Source organism: Cylas formicarius, unplaced genomic scaffold (genome assembly GCF_029955315.1).
Source record: "Cylas formicarius isolate icCylForm1 unplaced genomic scaffold, icCylForm1.1 PGA_scaffold_4__25_contigs__length_36172078, whole genome shotgun sequence".
Taxonomy (NCBI): Eukaryota; Metazoa; Arthropoda; class Insecta; order Coleoptera; family Brentidae; genus Cylas; species Cylas formicarius.
Window position 1 is genome coordinate 6,475,118 of NW_026844334.1, and position 22,284 is coordinate 6,497,401.

Genomic DNA, 22,284 nt, shown 5'->3' on the forward strand with positions numbered 1-22,284 from the left:
GTCACTAGAGGGCACTTGACCAAGAACATTTTTTTTATTTTCCCTCTATTTTATTTATTTAGACTGATATTGCAAAACAGAACAGATTGCCTGAAGCAGAATCGCAAATCCTCAAAAATTGTTACTCTTGTTTTAAATCGAAAAGTGTTATCGTTTAGCCGCACTTCTAATTTACAGAAATGTGATGGTGGATGTCGCGCAAGTCGAAATGCAGGCCAGCATTATTAACCTGCAGGCGAAGTGTACTAAATGTTTAATTTAAGTTACACAAAAATATTGAACATTTAAATACAACAAAAAATTATTAACAATAATCGGGAATTAAACAGTATACAACGCTAATTACAATTCATTTTCAAAATGCTCACCCTTCATGTCTAAACAGTTTCTTATACATTCTAAAAATTATGTCGAACACGAAAAAATACGCCTAACCTAATTCTAATGATTTCACAACCGTTTATTTTTTCTACTCTCGTCTGTAAAATACATAATGAGCCACCGATCTAGCTCTCGGGAAGCGTCACTGTACCACGTCAGTTTCGTTTCCCACGAATCCAAGTCACTTCGGACATTTCCGGGATTTTACCGTACGAATTTGGGAGCAATAGGATGTTTTCGGAGAGATTTCCCACGCTTTGAATGTTGACGTTTGTCAATTCTGACTGTCATGTCAGTGAATGTATTCGTGTTGTTTTGCGAAAATTTAACCAAAAACTAACGGTCGTAGAAAAATTATAGTATGCAACACGTTCCGTAAACTTTCTAACTCACTCGTTTATTAAACACTCGCTCCGCTTGTGTCAAATAAACTCCTGGCTCGAATGAAATTTATCGCACTTAAGCTAGATAAAGTGAAGCTAGATATCCGCCCTGACCTATCCATCGATGTTTAAATGGCTGATTTACACACATTCGTAGAGCCAATGAAAACTGAGGTGGAGCGCCATCTTGCATTAACCACATGTTTTGTCTCCACTGCAAGGGTACCTCCTCCAGCAAAGGTGGTAGTTCCTCTTCGAGCAATTGCAAATACATTTCCCTATTAAGCGATCCGTTAAAGAAATGAGGTCCTATAATCCCTGCCCATACATTTAAAGAAAACCGGCGTTGATGTTTTCCTTCAATTTTCGCATGTGGGTTTTCAATATTGCACTGATGCATGTTTCGAAAATTTGCAATACCTTCACGACTGAATCCAGCCTCGTCAGTGAACAAAATGACATTTAAGAATTGCGGGTAATTTTGAATTTTTCGCAAAATTTGATTGCATTGCTCATCACCCTCATACAGCTGTTTCAGTTTTTCTTTTATACCTTTGTCTCCCTTTTTTCCTCTTTCGCCAAGTGTTCTGTGTATGGTGATGAATTTCTTAGCAGATGGGACGTTTCCATTGGGATAAGGCTCGATATAAAGCTGTCGTGCTTTGGGCAATGTAAACAATATTTAACTTTTTAATAATATAGTCTTGACCACAAAAACGACAAAAGGCCCCAAGTTGCGCGTACATAAACGATGACGTCAAAATTTGTTTGCAAAGAAAATTCGTTCATAAAATTAACATGACGAACGCGTCACGCTGATGTCAATACACGTCTCGTCGCATATTTTGGCGAGTAAACTGTTTCTACAAATGTTGTTCGTAGTTTGGTATCCAGCCACTTCTGCTAGATATCAACGATACGTCGCGCAATAAAATCGAGACCCGTAAACGACGAAACGGAATTTCATGAAGGTTGTAAATATTTTACGGACAACGTCAACCTTGGCTCGTATACGTGAACATGGTTAAGGAGGACCCATCCGCATTTGCCAGTACTTTCCGAGTTTACGTAATGCGCGAACACGTAAAGAAGCCATGTACAACTACACCCTAAATATACAGGGTGTTTCCAAACTAAACCAAACCAAACAAAAAAATTGGGAATATTTTTTAAAAAGTGTATTTATTTTTTTATAGAAAATGGAAGAACGAAAACCAGATCGGTACTCCATAAAAATCTGTTGTTGAGAACACTAGGGAAATCAAAATTTCGAGATAAAATTTTGCGTCGTTGCCATGGTTTATTTCAAATACAGTCGAAACTCTATATAGCGAAATTGAAGGGAATGCTTTATTTATACACTTATGTGTTCTGTAATATTTATTTATTTTATATACATATTTTAACATCTACTTAGGAATATTTAATATAAATAATTAAGGACTACATTTAATGTTTCAAATAATCGGTCATTTTCGTTTAAATTTTTTTAGTATGCCAATATGCATCTCGTACTTTGGCTTGCATTTTCATCATTTCTTCGTGAGGGGCATCTTCCCCATGACACATAAAAAAATTCTCTAGCAGCTCAACTTCTTCATCCTTTTCTTCTTCTTAGTGCTCTTCCTCACTCTTTCTTGCTCGTTGTAATATGGTTGCCCCTGTCAAGTCTGCTGTTGTAGGCAAATCCCAATCACCATAACATCTTGCAACTCCTCACTTGTAAACGTAATTGTTGTTTGAAACTGCTTTATCCACTCGCTTAGTGGCTGATCATCTTCCAGGTCCTGTTCGCATTCTGTCTCGGTAATAAGTCCTGCATGACGATAGGAGTGTTGAATTGTTTCTGCTGTCACCTCTTAACAAGTAATATATTCCTCCCCTTTAATTCTGCATCCCATTACCGTATCTCCTCTTCAAAAATTTGCGATGTCATCCATGCAGACTTGTTCGCCTTACACGTGACCGGCAGATGCTTGATGTTCTTAAAACATCGTGGGTTAGTTGATCTCCCAATTACGACTAGCTTTCTTTTTTCTCTGCCACTCATATTGGCAGCTACTAATACTGTTATACGTTCTTTAGATAGTTTTCCACCCACACACTTTTCGCTTCGAAATTTAAGAGTTTTATCTGGCGCCATTTTGTAAAAAATACTAGTTTCGTCAGCATTAAAAATGTCGTCAGCAGGGTACTTTTCTGTTAGTTTTGGACGCGTCTTGTCCAGGCAATCATTAGTGACGTTTCTGTCGACATCACGGGCTTTGCCACTTATCTGTCCATGATTTATACCATGTCTCTGTTTGAACTTCCCCAACCATCCTTGAAATCGATAATTCCAGGCTGTTCAGTAAACTTTTATGCTTTTAGTTTTGTGATATGTCCAGAGAGTGGTACATTTTTAAGACGTTTCAAATTTTGGCTTTCACTTTCACTTTATGGAGAGTGAGAAATTCGTTATACAGAGTGGATTAATACATAGCTTTGCATGGAGACCTAATAGTACAACAATTTTTTTCGGAATACAGAGTTTCGCTATAGGGAGTTTTCACTGCAATTATATGTTTATAAACTCCTTAAAATACATTAAAATTAAATTACATAAAATTATAGAGTTTAATAAATAATTATAGATTGCGAACTTTTGACTTCAATTTAATTATTTTTTTTTGAAACTACTGATCAGATAAAAAAATGGTTAAAAACGAATAACGTGAAAATTCGAGTTGCAAAAACGATTAATTTAATAATAAGTGTGTTACTATCACTATAACAACTGCATGAACACGTTTCATACGTTTGACCGTAGCTAGGCATATAAAAGTTCGGCACAGTTCACAAATTTAAACCCATACTAAACCATATTACATTGTCTTCCAAATAGCATGTTTATTTTTTAGGTCAGATGCATAGTTTAAAAAAAATGAAGTCAACAATTTGCAATGGGCCGATTTCTATGCACGCACGTTTAGTAAGAAAAGCCTAGTCACTTAAAGAGTTCTACAATTTCACGTTTATTTACTCAAACAACAGTTGACTTGTTGTTATGATGTATATATTGATTTTCTCAAGTAAATTATTAGGTAGATGATTTTATTTTTGACTTGGTGTGTGTGACTTTTTATAGTGATAATGCTACAATTTTTGACTCTAGTCCGTTGGGTAAAAGGGTTTGTTTCTCTTTTATAAATGTGATGCAATAAATTATGATATTATTAGTTTTATTGTATTGTTATTTGTAGGATTTTTGCATAGTTCTTAGTCATGTTTCTGGTTTCTATTGGATTGTTAACGTCATTTTACGAAAAATATCTCATCTGTTTTATAAACTAAATTAATTTATTAATTACATATTTGCTGAAAACTCCTAAGGGAGATGCCTTGTCTATGGAAGTTTATTTGGCAAACAATGTTATTCGACCATGGTTCGCAAAAATATAAAGACAATGAAAAACAATAGTTGACGATGAAACCAAGGTTTTTTGAGGATTTTTGAGTACGACCTGGTTATTTATATATTTAACAAATGACTATTATAAATTTTTTGAGCATTAACAGATCATCAGTTGCATTCATGTTTATTAAAAATTTATGAATAAAATATAGTATGCAAATATAATTTTGTATTACTTTCAAAATTTGAAAAATATTCAAATATTGAACATATTAACCTCTAATTTATATATTTTTTTATCGTGTACATTCCTATAGAAGCATCGCGGGCTCGATAACTCGATTCTATCGACCTCTAAATTTGGATCAACGAAATTGGGTAAATTGTATGGAATACTAACAAAAAACGGGTGTTTAAGAAAAATTACTTTAAAGAGTTAAAATTAGCACGCACCTCTTTCATTTTACAAGTTTGGGAAACGCCCTAAATATATATCCGAAGATGCTTAATAGAATCCATAACTGAGACGGGCAAAAATGAATTAGATTAATCAAAAGTGTATTCGATTTGGAGTGGTGGGGCTCAGCTGCAACAGCCCCGCAATCAATTAAATTACAAAGCCCGATTCTCGGCTCCGGCTATAATTTCCTTCGGGTTTTCTTTCGTTCCTCGTCTAATTTTTTTGTTAAACTACGCCCCGAACGCCAGTTCCTACCGGAAAAATACTGTCCGACGCTTTTCATAGATAGACGATGAATCGACAACCGTTCGACTTCAAATTGCAGCGTTAAAATCATCCTCGAAATCAAGGAAGAATTCTGCACGAGAGCTTATTAAATTTAATTGGTGCGAGCGGTTTTCAGCGCACAGCTCATAAAAAAACATTTTTGTATTGGTGTTTCTCATTATAAATTGTATTTAGAAGGCTAAATAAAGATAACGGCAAATACATATACATACAACGAAGAAGGTAATATATCACAATAAATAAAACAAGAAGCTTTTGAAAGGAACGAAATGAATAAATTTAATGGCAAAAAGGGTATTAAATTCAGAGGGAAAGAAAAAAAAACAAGAACAAGACCCGGAAAGAGTTCGTCTCCTTCGTTGCAATGGTTGACAATCATCAAGGCTATGCCTATACGCGACACTGCCGATCGAAATAGGTGATTTCTATTGCAGCCGAACCAGTCACGTAGATTTCTCATCCATGAGTGGACGCCTTCTTCCTACACTTCTTCGTCTATGAAGTTTCCGTTACAGTATCAATTGTAGTAGATGATATAACATGTTCTAGGTATTGCAGTTTGCGTTTATTAATTGTAATAATAACTTCTTTTTCTTATTCTTCTCACGATTTCCTTGTTCGTCACTCTATCGGTCCATTTTATCCTTAGCATTCTGCGGTATATCCGCATCTCGAATGCCATTAGCTTTCTCATGTCCAATTTCCTCAGAGTCCATACCTGACGTAGTATTTATAACTGTCAACTTTTTCTATTTGTTGATTGTTTATAAGAATTTGGTGGTTGTTTTGGATATTATCATGAAATTTGTCCTTAAGTGTTGTACATTTAAGGACAATTCGAACTCCTCCCTCCATATATATTCACAGGACAGTATCATCTGTGTATCTTATGTTGTTGATGGGGGACTTGTTAATTACAACACCCTTCATCTAATCGTTTCATCATTTCCTCATACCTCTACGGATTTCTGCGTCCTCTGTTTCCCGGGATACTTTCACTCTACTCTCATCATCGTTGTCAAATTTAAATAAAGATATGTGATGATTTTTATATCTCTGGCGTCTAAATTCTTTTCTTTAAGAATTCTTATCAGTTGTTCGTGTTGGACATTGTCGAAAGCTTTGTTGTGATTACTGAAGCAGGAGCAGATTCATATTCATGCGCCGTTGGGCAATAACGTTCAGAGCAAAGAGTGCTTCTCTTGTTCTAATTTTTTGTATATCCTGTTATGTATCAGCTTCAGAAATATTTTTAATGTGTGACACCTGAGACTGATTGTTCGGAAGTCATTACATGGTCTTGCATTATGTTTTATTGGATTAGGATATCATACCTGTCTTGTATGTGGATGTGTAGATTATGTTTATTTTTCGCTCTTAATAATTTCAGTGGGTAACTCATTTGGCTCTGCAACTTTTCTATTTTTTATGTTCTTTATAGCATGGTGACCTCTTCTTGTTCTATTTCTAACCTGTTAATACCTCTATTATCATTGAAAAATTCTATTATGTATTGTTCATGTTCTTAACTTTTCTTCCACTTCAACGATAATTCTACCATTCTGGTCAGTTAGTATTGTCGGTTGCCTCTTTTTATGTAATCCTGCCATTTCTATTATTTTTTGTGTGAACATTGAAATTGTCGTGCGTTTCTTGTAGGGCTTCTATTTCTTCGCATTTATTTTTGTAGAATGCCTCTTGCTTTTCTTATCTTTAACTCCATAATCTCTGCAGTCATCCATTCTTGTTTTTTCTCTGCTTTCTTTTTTGTAGAATACCTCCTTTGCTTTTCTTATCTTTGATCGTATTAAGTGCATTATAATATTCCTCAATTTCTTCATCAGATTTGTCTGTTGTAGGAGCAGGCGGAGAAAGAGTTGCACAGGTGCAACCAATGAAGCCATTATAGAGAGAAGCTTCAAATGAATTTCGGATAATCATCCAAATAACATAAAAATTGGAAACGTCTAGACCACCGCTGCAGCGGAACGACTCAATTAAAGAAATAAGCTGTGTAATATAACGGGCACCCCATCAACGTTTCGGCAATAACGGATCTCATTAATTTAATAACATCGACGTAGCTAGATTACCCCCAGAAGGGTAAAGTCGGGACGCGTATTCCTCTTTGCGAAGGGAAAGCGTGGTCGAATTTCGGCGGTCTCACCGGGACTCACACTGGCGTCTGATCGCATTAACCACTTGCCAGTTACGGTAACGCGACGACCCGATACTTGTAACCACCGAATGCCGCACACCACCACATCTCCCTCTCCATCCTCCGAATTTCGGGAGGGTTGCGGTCTTCGGTCATCGGACGGACATTACTGGACCAAAATACGTCGTCAAATCTTTATATGGGTGCAACCGAAATCGACTTTCGGACGCTTTTATCAAAAATTATATTTAAAAAGTCCTATCAGTAGTATATATGACGGTATTCTGGGTCAATTGGCATTTCCGTTGTAGACGTAAGTAGTAAATCTAACAGGATTCTCAGTAATTTGTAAAGTTCACCAAACTATATACCGTTATTGACACCTTTTATGGTTTGGAAATCGGATTGAGTTTAAGACCCGCCTCTTGTAGAGCGGAAGGGATCATTCTTTTCAGCACGTGTACTACAAGCCACTGTAGTATGTAAGATGTTAACCGGCAAGAATTGTGCCGTGCGGACTGTCGTATTTTAAGAGTGGTGAAATTTTCTTTGATTAAACTGTTATATCAATTCAAATTAGTGCGCTTTCTATTAATCTTCCTAAAACAGTCCCTACTTGAGGTAGCTCGATTTCAAGTTGAATTTGCCCATTAAATAGGACGAGTTGGCTATGGAGTGGGGATACAAAGTTGTACGTCTACCACCATATCACTGCAATTTTAATCTTTTAAAACTGATATGGGGCCGCTGACACCCAGTTTAAGAAGAAACAACGCCTCGCCGAAATTTAATTCTGAGGAAATAGAATTAATTAGGAGTGAAGTAGAAAAAATGTCAGCTTCTAGTTGGAAAAAATGTATAGAACATGTCATCGAAAAAGAAAATGTTGACAGAAGTCGACTAGTGCCAGAATTAATAGTGACGGTAGTGATTATTTTCATGTAGACATTGCTTTGAAGTTAAATTTAATGATTCATTTATATTTATAATAAACATTTTAAACTAAGAATGGATTCTTCACCGCATGGACTAACAATAATAGAGGAATCTCACCGATGAAACTCTACACAAAACCGTCAGCTTTCGGCATTTGTATGATCGAAATACCGAAGTACGGTTCTGAAACCTCATTGTGGAATTGCGAATATATTTATCGAGGGTTACAAAGAGAACCCCAAGAGAGATAGGCCTGCCGTTAGACCTTTATAAAAATTTTCCAAAGTTAAATACCGGACTATGTCGTAAAAACGGTATATTGTTTGGAGAACTCTAATTTCGATGCAAGTAGTAGTTGTTGTGGGTTTAAGGGGCAAGTCACTTTTACGTTCACTGCACAGCATCATGTAATAGATCTAAAAGGGAGTTCAGGGTAAAACGGTCCCTGCTCAATGTATTCGCTCTACTCCACTGCCTCACTTACTTCCCGTTATGCAAAAAACCCGGTAAAATTTCTCCCCGTCATTTTATTATCAGCCATTCACTCTTATACCCGCTTACGCAATTAGCCATATATTCCCCAACGATGAAATCTTTAAAACACATTTTACGAGGCGGCCGTTTAATCAGTTGCCGATAGCGAAATCGACGCAGATACGGAGACTCCATTTTCCCCGCCGAAAAGCTTATAAAAGCTAAGTGATACGAAAAAATCGTGCTCTATAAAGCAGTGTCGGAACATAAAACCGGTCTTTGAGCGCTTGGATGGAACGCCAGCTCATTTCACAAGCCAAAAAATAAAAGAAAATATTGCGTGGATAATATCCAACTAAATGTTGATAGCGAATTGGTTATCAGGTTGGAGCTCCGGAGCCTCAAAATCATCAAAGAAGCGTCCCGGCTCGCGGTCTCCTCTAGCTCATTAATTTTCATGAAATCCGCAGTTTTTAGCCTTTCCACTGAACTATGTGCCAAAAAGGACGTCCGGAGGAGATTCCCGGCCGGAGTTTGTTTCAAAATCCCTACCAAATTCATTTAAAATGAGCGACATTAACGTATTCGGGCGGCTTTCGACTTGGACAGAGACAATTTTATTTAAATCTGCGTAAGATTATCAGTACCTGCTGGTGAGTGAGTTTGTATTAATTTAGAAAGAATTAGCAGAAGTTATTTAACACTGATAACAGTTGAAAATATATTATATATATATATATATATATATATATATATATATATATATATATATATATATATATATATATATATATATATATATATATATATATATATATATATATATATATATATATATATATATATATATATATATATATATATATATATATATATATATATATATATATATATATATATATATATATATATATATATATATATATATATATATATATATATATATATATATATATATATATATATATATATATATATATATATATATATATATATATATATATATATATATATATATATATATATATATATATATATATATATATATATATATATATATATATATATATATATATATATATATATATATATATATATATATATATATATATATATATATATATATATATATATGCGCCATGCAAAAGTTTACCACGAAACTCTTGTGTGTCATTTGCTTTGTTTTACTTACCAAGTACCACTGCTCCCGGAATAGGGGATCGGGAAACGATACCGCCGGGGTTGCGGCACGGTAGTGGGGTTGTCCATGGGGTCGGGCGTCGGGCGCGACACCGCTAAATAGATTACTGAAGGGTGATGTAGAGGGATCAGCGATGTAATCACGTTTCTTGCGTTTCTTCTCGTGTTGCTGTTGCACCCAACGAACCTGAAACAAATGTCAAGTCTTAGAAAATATGTTTTTCGACCGGTTCAAAATAAAAGAAAGATCCAAATTAATTTTTCGGAAATTACTTTCTCACTCATTATAATCTATTGTCACACTGTCTTCCAAGAAATTCTCAACGTATCGTCTTTGAAAATCTTTTATTGTTTTTTTTTCTGCAACGGATCAGCGTGAAAAAACCGGGACGAGGGCTCAACCGTGCCCATATACACCTAAACGACAACGTATTCAAATTGAACGTCACCTTATGGCAGAACTTAGGGGCCGGAATAAGATTTGAAACAATATACAAGCTCGTTGTATAATATTTCCATACTTCTTCGAAGGGGAGATGGGCGTAAGGCTTAACCTCTGTCGGAAAACAAGCCGCTGATACAATGGGGAGAATGGAACGTTCGCCTCGTCACAGCCGCGTTGAGGAGCCTCAAAAGAAAACTTAATAATACCACCGATGCATCATCCTTTCTCCGATAGAAATAGAAACGTGGGACGATATAGACATCTTTGTTCCCAATAGTGCCCCGGATATGCTTTCGGTCTGTAGTAGCTATTTGTGTTTAGTATCGATCTTTGCGAAAAGCGCTGAAAGGACAAGTATCAAGAATACAATTCCAACACAGTCTTTGAATAAGTGTAAACAATAAAAATTAAATCAAAGTCTAAGACAAGAGATATTTTAAACGTTAACAATGACAAATATTAACACAATGATTTATAAAAGATCAGTTTCTTGTAATTATGTGTTCAATATTTCCTTTGACTCTCTGTGTTCTATAGCTCTATTCGTCAGCGATGGAGAGCAAAAAGCGATATAAGAACATCCGTATAGCCTTGGCGCCGCTATTACAAGACCATTGACATTTCTTTCCTCATCCATTCAATATTTCATTCCAACCTGGCCCTGATACAGAAATTTATAGAAATGAGTAATTACGAATTTGCCAATTTTGACGACGCAAGAGTTCACCAGCGCAGGCTAATTTGCTAAATACGCTGCAGTTCGCATATTGAGATGAATGTATTCGCCGTGCCTGAGTTAGATATATAGACTTTTCCCGGCTAATATTAGTGACACGTTCGGGTCTGTGAAATCCCCCGAAACAATTTGTTAAATGGACGGGTCCCGTTGTGAATTTGTGTTGCGCTGCAAAACATAATTATTTGTAGCGGAACAACGCTCTGATCCGAAGCAGATGCGGATCGATCGACCGGGGTATAAATTTTACCGAACAAAAAAAGTTCTAAATGACGTTTTTCAAATCGAGTCATGTGTTTTTCAGGCGATACAAACTAATTCCATTCAGTTAAGGAACTTTAAATTAGCACTGGCATTAGTAGTGTTGGCTGTCCCTAGAGTAACATAATGACTTCAGGCAAATAGGAGTAACAAATAAATTATAAGTTTTCTGGCTGTATAAGGGACAGAAAAAAATTTAAAAAATACATTATTTAGAGCAATAAAGTGCTGATACAGTAGAATTAAAACGGACCGCTGTTATTTTAAGACAGCTTATCTTCACCGAGCATGCCGAGTTCAATGAGCAAACAACATATACAAAAGTTATTCGTTATTTTTATTATAGTGTTGAAAAGTACCTTCGTAAGGGTATTCAAGCCCTTTTTTACTTTCATCGTGAATAACTCTTAAACATAAACTCCCAATTGAATTGCTCGTTTGCGGGGGTTAGTTAACGCACCGATCTGCATCTTAGACGTCAAAGCATAGAAATGCATTAAATAAAGTTATTTCAATTGACTAAAGGGCTTCGTATTGAGTCCAGTAAAGGGTTCAAGACTTGTTTGGTAGCAAAATCAAATTGAAACTGGACATCAATTCAAAACACATTCCCGATTGGCCTTTTAATGAAAACTAGTAGTCTTCAGCGAACCGTCGATGTTCGATGGAGTTATTTTTATAGAAACTGTGACTCCTCTGGGAGTAGGGGAACGCGCTGTTTGCATTCACTCAGAAATCAAACGAATTAATCAACGTGCTAATGACTACGGAGCGAAGCCAATGTATACGAAAATTATTTTATTGACAAACGAAACTGAGACTCCGTCGGTCCGTTCAGAGCGACTTTCCAAACGAACTGATTAATCACGATCTCTTCCACGTTGCCATGTCTCGCTCATTCATCTTAACGTTTTGGTAAAGAGCCAACCGGAGCATATCAATTAACATATAATAATTAGAAAGCTCCGCGTCTATCTAGTCGCTAAATGATCTCCTTGACAGCGTTGAAGGTTTAATTAATTTGTAGTGTACGCATATTTCCGCCCACTACTTAACTTTCTAAAATTAAAATTGATTATGGCGTTCGATTCCGAAACGTTCAAAAGAAAATGGAAATTTACGTCTCGTAACGCGACGGGGAGAAAGGGCGGGGTAAACGAAGTAATAACAAACCTTTTATGAGCTTAACGATATTTTTTGACCAATTAAAAAAACACGGTTTGTTCAGGATATTTACTTGAAAATCGGGGCCGAAATTTGATTTTGAAATGACGTTTTCAATATTATTAATACTGAAAAAACAAAATTTTATGGTTTTTATCCATTTTGCCCTTCATGAATATATTGACACCATTTTTTTTAGTTTGAACGAACGTTTATCGTTGGAATTAAAAGCACTATTCGCTGATAAACATCTCTTCTTCTTATGGCGCCGTCTTCTTTCGAAGGTTGGCGATCCAAATAGCTAACGTGATACGGCCATACGGAAGATGTCGAGCGATGAGCAACCAAACCATCGTCGAATGTCCTTCAGCCAAGAGTTTTGGCGCCTGCCGACCGACCTTTTGCCTTGGACATTGCCTTCTATGATTAGGCGCAGAAGTTCATACTTTCCACCTCGCATTATGTGCCCAATATAACGAGTTTTTCTTTCTTTGATGATAAGCATAAGTTCTTTTTGTTTTCTCATGCGATTGTTACTCTTTGGACCCATGATATTCTTAGTATACGACGGTAAATGTAAATTTCAAATGCATCTATTTTCTCTTCTAGTGATGGGTTTAGGGTCGAACTCTCACATCCGTACAGAAAAACCGAGACAACATAGCATCTGACCATGCGTACCCTGAGCTCCACGCCCAAATATGCGGCATCTGACTTCTTTCCTCGGATCACATTGATCATTTATGATGCTCCCCAAATATTTGTGTGAAGACACTTGTTCCACCGCAGCACCATCAATAACAATAACACAAATATAAGTTGATGACATCGGATATCCTGAAGCCAATACGAAGAAAGAATGGATGAAACCTGAAATCCCAGAACTCATGAATGAGAGAAGAACTCACAAGGCCAATCCAACATTATATGCCGAACTGAACAGAAAGGCCAGGAGAGAGTGCAGAGATGCAAAAGAACAGTGGATGTCTGAGAAATGGCACGAGATTGAAAGGCTTCAAGCCTGATGTCACATGTTCTCAAAATATTCCTCTGAATAATTCACACCAGAATTTACAAGAAATGCGAATACCAACTAGATGAAACTCAATTTGGATTCCGCAGTGGCTTAGGTACTCGTGAAGCGCTATTCGCGCTGAACGTTCTAACTCAGCAATGCAGGGACATGAATGTCAATGTAATCGCTTGTTTCACAGATTATAAAAAAGCTTTCGACTGCGTTAAGCACCAAAAGCTCATAGAAGTACTCAAAAAAACTGGAATAGATAGAGAAGAAATCCGATTAATTACAAATCTCTACTGGAAGCAAAACGTAGTAGTGAAGAAACAACATCAGAGGCAATCATGATTAGAAGAGGTGTAAGACAAGGCTGTGTGTTATCGCCGCTGTTATTCAACTTATACTCAGAGGCAATCTTCGCAGAGGCTCTGGTCGGAATCGAGTGTGGGATTAAGGTCAACGGGAAAATAATCAATAAAATCAGATATGCCGACGACACCGTTGTGCTAGCCGAGAATGCGCAGGACCTGCAGAGGTTAATGGATCACATAGTGCGACATAGCGAAAACGCTGGCCTCCTCATAAACACTACAAAAACTAAGGTCATTGCATTTACCAAGACACTGTTCAGGTTCGTCTGAATGTTGATAAATATCACACACACCAAAATTAAAAAAAAAACGTAGCTTTGCAAGTTGGAGCGTTTTTTAAATATTTGTTTGCGCCCAATGACAAACGGGATCGCACGTGCAAGGCAGACATACATATTTGAGGCTTATGCACTTTGTGTGGGGCGCGAAATCGGCTTATGTAAATACGGGTGTGGGGTTTAACTACGTACCTTTGCGCGTCATTCGGCAATACCGTGTATAAAAAATTAAATTATGCGTAGTCTAAGTACAAATTCAAATCCTCCAAGAGCGGAATCGCGAACGAATGGCACATTTTAAGGGTGCAATTCTCTGCGCGAGCATTCCATGGAAGACGGCATCACAATAATATGATATTGCTCGCCCACCAAGTACAATAACAATTTCACTACTTACTAATTACAAGTTAGAGTGTTTCTTTTTCTACAGTTTATGGAATAAACTAAACAACCTTGTAAGATGACATTTTTTTTTGTAACTCAACTCCAAATACGAACTCAACATGAATCTGAACAAAAAAAAAGTCCATGGTTATTAAAAAGAAAGAGTTCAAAAATCATAATCCAGAGATCAAGATTAGAATAGGGAATGTGCTCTCGCAACTGTGTACAAACTGAAGAAAATGACAAGAATATTCAATAAGACCTAAGACTTGAAATGCTGCTGCAAATTATCAATGCTGTCATATGGTTCGAACATTCTAAAAAGCTGAAATGAATACAGTGGATAGATTGAGACGTGTTGTTACTGGTAAATGTCAATCAATGCATATTATGGGTTATGCAGTTTCTAAACAAAATTAGGAAAACAGCAGAAATAGTTGATACAATGAAAAAAGAAACGTGAATACTTGGCCATAATACGGGAGATCTCTGGTGTGTATTGCTACAACCCATTATGAAGGGAAGAATGAAATGCAGAAGAAAAGACCAAGAAAGGCGAAGCTGTTTAAAGCAGCTGAAAATTAAATTTATATGGCTACGTTGTTATCTCCTTCGCTGAGAGATGGATCCAGAAAATGAACAAGTTTTGTATTTATTGAATCTATTGCTAATAGCTGAAATAGAGCAGAAAGTTGGGCTACACTTGGTTGTAAATTATTAATTGAGTTTTATAAACCGACCAACCATTCGTTTCCATTGTGTTGAACAATGGAGCCGACGGCGCTAATCAAAAGCGGAATTGAGAAAGAATTACGACGTCGTGAGAGAAACAATAAGTTTTTCCATCTGCCGCCGCGAGACGGCGTGGTAATCCGATAATCCGATACTTTCAATCCGTACACGCGACTAGGGAAAGATAAAATATTATTAGGGCAGTCGTCGTAATATCTCGGGATCCCGAGAGTTGGCTTACTTAAAGGTCCGGCACGGTGGACGTAAACAGTGCCCGAGAAGGAAAAAGGAGAAAATCGGAAGAAAATCGTTGTTTATTGGACCTAACCGGAACGGCGGTGGCGAAACCAGTGTCGCATCGTGCGGGCTTCGACTAACCTACTAACGAAAACAATAAGAGTCAACATTTTACCATAATGGTGGTTATTCGGTCAGGTGTTTCAGGATTTCCAGACAAAATTAGTTCGTCACACATGGAAAACCAACATATCAGTTAATCTACGTTTCTATAAATAGGATCTGAAAATTGCATTTATTTAAGAGATAGTTTAAGAAAAGTGTATACCAAACTTATTGTTGATAATCTATAGTAAGAGTAACCTATATAACCTCCCTTATAATACATAAATATATTCTGAAAAACTTGCTTTTACTAGAAAAGGGTACCTCCTAAAATTCCAACCCATCACGCGTATCAGCAACTTAATTTAAAGCAACCTGCATAGGATCTTCACACCGTGGTATCATTCACAAGAGAAATATGGTAGACCAAAAATTAATTTGTTCAAAGATTTAGTAAAAAATATTCTTCACGAAATATAAAATGTGTTAAGTAGATAATCTATGAGCGTTCGGAGCGCATGTTAAGTATTCTGTCCTGCTAAGCACAAAAGGTAGAAAGGAGGAAATCGATTTTAAGGTTAGGTCCATTTTACAACCTTCCCCAAATAACGAAATACCAAACTATTGTCATTCCGGGACTTAACTTAAAATTTTATAATACCAAGATTACTTTTTTTCTATAACTTAGCAAAAAAGGCTGATACTACTTTTAAGACAGGTAATTATTTATTTTCTATCATGCGCTGGGGATGTGGTAAGTTAATTAGACGTAGATACCATTTTTAAGATAAGAAATTATTGATTTTCTAACGGTCGCTGACCAGGTGAAAGTAAATAATTGAAACGTAGTAAGAATCAACTAAACAAAAAATGTATTTATTGAGTTATAATGAATACGTGTTACATATTAATTATTAGGTTGTGTCAATATAAACAAAATCAAAACTAAAAAAAATCACTAAAGTTAGCTTACAGACATTGATTTTAGCATTAAAAATGAATATGTATATTATAACAATAATTTCAAAAGTTTGCTTAACAACAAATTGTAACGGTATTATTAATATATGAAATTTACGAAATCAGAGGCAGGGTTATTAACAGCCAGATTTTTCCAAAACTGAATACCATGTCCTGGCATAAGAGATGATGGATTCTTGATTTTTTTAGTCTTTCTTTCTTCGCCAATTCCTCTCATATGCTTCTTTTTCAGTGGGAATCTTACACCATTCTTCATATTTTCATTTTTTAGGAAGTTAAGTTCATCACCAGAAAATTTTGTTTTGTATGCTAAAGTGTTCGGTCCTCGTGGTGCACTAATTTGTACTATGTCTTTCAAGTAGATCCAAGGTTGCCCCTTTTTCAATTTATGATGAGCAGTCTTCGCATTCGAAAAAATCATTAACATATTAACTTTTTTGTTATTTGCTTTTGCTACTACATTGACAAAAACTCTGAAATCAAGTTCCAATTGACGGTGAAAGTTGTCAGAGGACATAAATGTGTGCCCTGCTTAAAAATATTTCAAACAAATTTCTTTTGGAACGCTCTCTGATGAATTTACCATATAAACTAAGAAGGACAAAAGTGTTCCGAGAGGACCAACAGTTAACCTATAACACTATTTTTTCACAATCTCTCATTTCTAAGAAAAAGCGATAATATACGCTTACCATATCTTCTTTCTGTCTTCTAGCTAGAGCTTCATGCCATAGAACGTCATTGGGAAGTAAATGTTTTTGTTTAGTTCCTAAAGGGACACAATCAGATTGAAAGCTAGAATTCTTGGCCAAAATATAACTTTTTTGAACATGTCCAACCTCGGAAGCATGATAACTTTTTGCAAGTCTCCAGAAAAGCATGCTGTATTTTTATCCGGAACTTCTTCGTCATATGTATAAACTTTTCTCCACTCAGCACCTGGATTTTATTTGGTTTGTTCAGGGTTATGGAGCGAAAAACATTCACAGATTTCGCATTGCTCATTCCCAAGTTTGGCAAATGAAATATTCATTTCATTCGTAACCACAATACGGTAAACTTCATAAGAACAAGTCATTTTGTGCTTCTGTTTAAAGTCGGAATACATTTTGTTTATAGTTATGTCACTTGGAAGATATCTTTGGTTTGGGGCAAGTTCTTTGCGGTAGTGAGAGACTGCAGGTTTGAATGACTTTATAAGGTCGCCATCAAACTAACACACCTGAATCCTATTACCGCTTTTATTTTTTAAAAAATATTGAATTCTTTCGCTTCGAATTTTCAAAAACTCTATGTCGTTTAACATGACTGGGTATAACGGCACTTAAAACAAAATTTCTTTTTTCGTAACGTTGTGTCCGTGTCTTGTCGTTTCTTACCATCAATTTAGTTACTAATCAACCTGATAATGTGTACTCCTGAAATATAATGGCACACCACTACATTGTTAGGTAATGAACGATTAAAGATTTTTTTTTTATTTTTGACTTAAAAGTAGCATCTCCATTATGTTTTGCACTTACCACTTTATAGTTAAGAAATGGTTATTACCACTTTTAAGATTCCTAGTAGGTATAGCACATGATATATATGATATATGACAATATTTTCCGTATAGTTTGCTTTTTCTTAAGGATTTACCACTATACAGTTATGAAAGTGGTGCAAAATTTATTAATGTACTACTATTTCCACTTAACAAAATTTGAACGACAAATGGAGATACTGCTTTTAAGGTTAGCAGGGCAGTATTAGTATCGACAGATCTGTTAGACTGATGAAACGTGGCAGCTGACGAAAATTGATTAATATGAACGAGAATGATTAATATGAGTGCCGAATACTGCGAATCTACTGCGTTACTACTGAGTTTTTAACAGTTTTCCCTGCATGGTTAAGCCGAGGAAGAGTGCCATTATAAAGAAGTTTCAAACAATTCCGCGCGTGTCCGTAAGAAGAGGCGATTTCGCTTCGGGCTCACGCCCTATCGCCTCCGGGGAATTTCTTCTCGGTTATGTACTCGGTGCCCCATTAAGGTGGGATGAAGTCGTGACTTATGGTGTCTTTGTGCCTTATATAATAACGACTTACTATACAGGTAAACGCGTTATCTTATTACACCGGTAATATTATACAGAGTATACTGGGAGATTAAAACTATAACGCTAATCAAAATTTTTATATGTTTTTCTATTATATCATTTGGTTTCCCAGTTGTATTTACTTAGTGTTAGGGCATAGCAGCAAAGGCAACGCTATTTGCTAGGTAAAAAAAAATTGAACATCACTCTCGCCACTTAATTGTGCAGGTGAGTGTCACGCAGCTGGCAAATAAACCGTGCTGGCCTTGTTTTCCCCATTACAAAGCACGAGTCGTATGTCATACGAATGTACGGAATGGTCCTTTGACATATCAAGCCATTTGTCTCGTCCTGATGGACCATCAAATATCCCCCAATTTTGCTTTATTTTCTTCGTACGAACCAGTGGCGCGTCAATGATCAGGAAAGAACGAGTAATACATCATATCGATTGATAATAATAAAAGGTGTCACTTTCGTGTGCAATTTTGATGAGGAAATTGTTAATGTATTCCTCGAACCTGGAGTGTATTGTGCAAATTAAGAGGAAACTTGTATATTAATTTTAATTACTTGTTGAAGTTTCCGTCGTAAGGCAACAAGTTCGCAGCGGGAAACTTCACGAGAAGTTTCTATCTATATTTATATTATAGATTAATGCGACTTTAATTACTGCATGACAGCCCAGGTAGTTGCGCACTTTATTTTCTTTTTCGCCGCGATATTAAAAATTGATAAAATGTCCTTTAGTGAAATTAAAATAAGTTTCCGTTACTTGTGAAACATTTTATTTTTTGTGACGTTTCGGCCTTCAAGACCTTCTTCAGACATTTAATTTTAACCTTAAGCCAAAAATCAACGGTTCACTATATAGTTGTTTGGTAATTTACAGTTTTACAACATTCACAACAGACATGTTGAATATGTAAATCGACAAGCCACATTGATAAGACGTCGTCTTATCAATGTGGCTTGTCGATTTACATATTCAATATGTCTGTTGTGAATGTTGTAAAACTGTAAATCATTAAATTTTAGTTCACTCCTGAAGAAGTCAACAAATAAATTGACGAAATATTGAGTGATAAAGAAAAAAGGGGCTTTCAATTTTCTTTGTTTTTTTTTTTTCTCTTAACCACGGACCGCTACCCGATATCCTTTGAATTCATATATATATATATATATATATATATATATATATATATATATATATATATATATATATATATATATATTATTATTATCTATCATTGGAAATTTATTTGTTTATGTAATATTTGAAAGAAATACATTCGGAATTCCCAACATCTGCAACCCCATTTTAAGATTTTTAAAAATAAAATTACTCTTACTCCGTCATTTGGAACACAACAATGCAACTCGTTGAAAAGACAATTTCAAGTCATCAATTCAAGTGTACAGAGCGAAAGCATAATTTTCGTTTGAAACAGGATTGATTTTTTATGCTTCGCCACTAAATATTAGCAATTTTAAAAGTTTTGGGTGCCCGTTAGATCTATTAAATAAGTTTCCCCCGGGATTTATTTAGTAAACCACGAAAATGTTCCATAAAATCCTATTTTTATGATCCAAAAAATCTATTTACTGTATTCGTCGCACAGTGAAGTGCCGATAAAATGGTAAAAGCGAGTAAAAAAACAATTTTTTAAGGCCGCGTAGCGGGCTAATTCCGGAAAGTTGCAATATAAAATTTTATCGAACAATTAAAACTTTTATGGGGCTCGTATAACAACGAAACTATTTAATTGGCAGTCGGGAGTTTATTCGCAGCGAATTTTACACGTTAAACTATTTCTTCGCGTGCTGAGCAGAGGGTCACCACCACGAGAAAATTGATGTTACACACACACTAAAATTACATTTTAAACTTTTGCCAATTAAATGTTGTTCATGTACGCGCGAACCAACTAGTTACGTCACTCATCAATTTTAAGAGATTCCTTTTTAAATAAGGTTTCTTGAAGAATGATCAATTGATTTTTTGGAAAAAGTTAAAAGTTAAAAAAGATAAAGAAAAAGAAATAGAAGAAAAGAAGAAAGAACTACAAGAGTTCATAACACGAGTTTGCAAAACATTTAGCAGTTTTCAAATGGCAATTGAAAAACAAGATCGGCATAAGCTATGGAAAGAAAAGAAATGCAAATTTGGAACTGTGGACCGGGGTCCAGGATAAGGGACATCCAGTAAATACTGGGATTTACTTTACTACAAATTACAGCACTACGGTATAGGAGATAAACTGCTGGGATGGACCGAGGCCTACCTTTCATGTAGAGAATTCCAGGTAAGGATAAATGGCTGTCTGTCTTCAGATTTTGGGGTTTTGAGTGGAATGCCTCAGGGATCAGTGCTGGGACCCCTGTTATCCATAATATATGTCTCTGACCCTAACTCATGATGTTAGTACGTATGTTGACGATACTTATATTTTTGAGCATCAACTTTACAACATGGGGACCTAGTTGAATATTTAGCTAAACTGGAAAGATGGACAAGGGACTGGCTACTGTGCCTCAATGCACACAAACGTACAACGCTACATATAGGTTATAACAATCCTAAATTTGACTATGGTAAATGACTCTGACTTAAGATCAGTAAACGAACAGGCAGACTTAGGTGTTTTAATTTCTAAGACCCTAAAATGGGAGAGCTATGTTACAAAGGTAGTAAAACATGCCAACAGCTTGTGATGCGGCGTACTTTCAAGGAGATGTCTCAAGAATCTTTTCTTCGAGCCTATTAAAGCTCCAACCTGGACCATTCTGCAATTCTTATAATAAAGGACATTGACCGATAACAAAAAATGACCTCCCCGCTACCCCCGCGGACCATCCGGGCCCGTCCGGCCTATAACCGGCGTGGACGGAAAAAAACAGCGGGGCCGACAACGATTATACATTTAAAACATTCACTAAACACTTAAAACACTAAATCCACACAATGGAGACCGATTTCAAGTTTTTGGGGAAGATTACAAAGGAATCTGTCTGGAGCGAGCGAAGGTTAACCCGCCATGTGCAATGCTCACCAAAGTATCTTAACGGTTGGTACCGTCAATCGCTGTTAGTAGTTGCGCACCTTGCAGTGTGATTCGGATGTAATTATTAGTAAAAAAAAGAATGCAAAGAAATAATTAAATTACGGGCTGGTAATAAATGGCATGATGACAATTACGGCATTTACGCCGTGAAATTGCTCTGATCATGCAATAATGCGAAACTTAATGCGCTTTACTGGTTGCCTAATAGACGTAGCGGTAACCAACGAAGAAGATCCCATACCTGCTGATTGACGTGTCAATAAATAACCTCTCGGTCCGATCAATAATATTCAATATTATTTACTGCTAATTTCGATTTTATCTGCCAGTGAAGCTTCAAGAATAATTGCTGGTTCTGCCGTATTTCGTTACAGCTCAAACAACAGCAAAGCAATAATAATGTCAAAGGAGTCGTTTCGGTATCCTGCCGCTATACCTTTACATATTTACACATGCGAACAGACAGGCAAAGGATAACATTCATAAGGTAAAATCACTATCAAAAGCAGTATCTGTAAGAAATGACTGATTTACAGGGATAAAGAAGAAAGCAATCAAGATCATAAAGGAGAGTACCAGATACATTAGAATGGAATTAGCACAAGAAGCATACACAGGTAATTCTTTACTTAACTGCCAATATAACCTAAGTTATAAATTGGAACGTAACAACTGTTGAGAGAAACGCTACTCGATCCATAAGAGAAAGCAAAAGATCGAAATACCGCAAAGTCGCTAGTGAAACATCTTCT

The 22,284-nt window shown here is 36.0% G+C and overlaps 1 protein-coding gene across 1 annotated transcript in view; it reads right to left on the reverse strand.

Moving 5' to 3' along the window:
- The window catches only part of LOC132700616 (furin-like protease 2), a 543,155-nt gene that overhangs the window by 75,966 nt on the left and 444,905 nt on the right, over positions 1-22,284 (reverse strand). Inside the window, exon 4 of the mRNA XM_060668045.1 lies at positions 9,667-9,861. Coding sequence (XP_060524028.1) covers positions 9,667-9,861 — 195 coding nt within the window. The remainder of the gene's footprint in view (positions 1-9,666; positions 9,862-22,284) is intronic.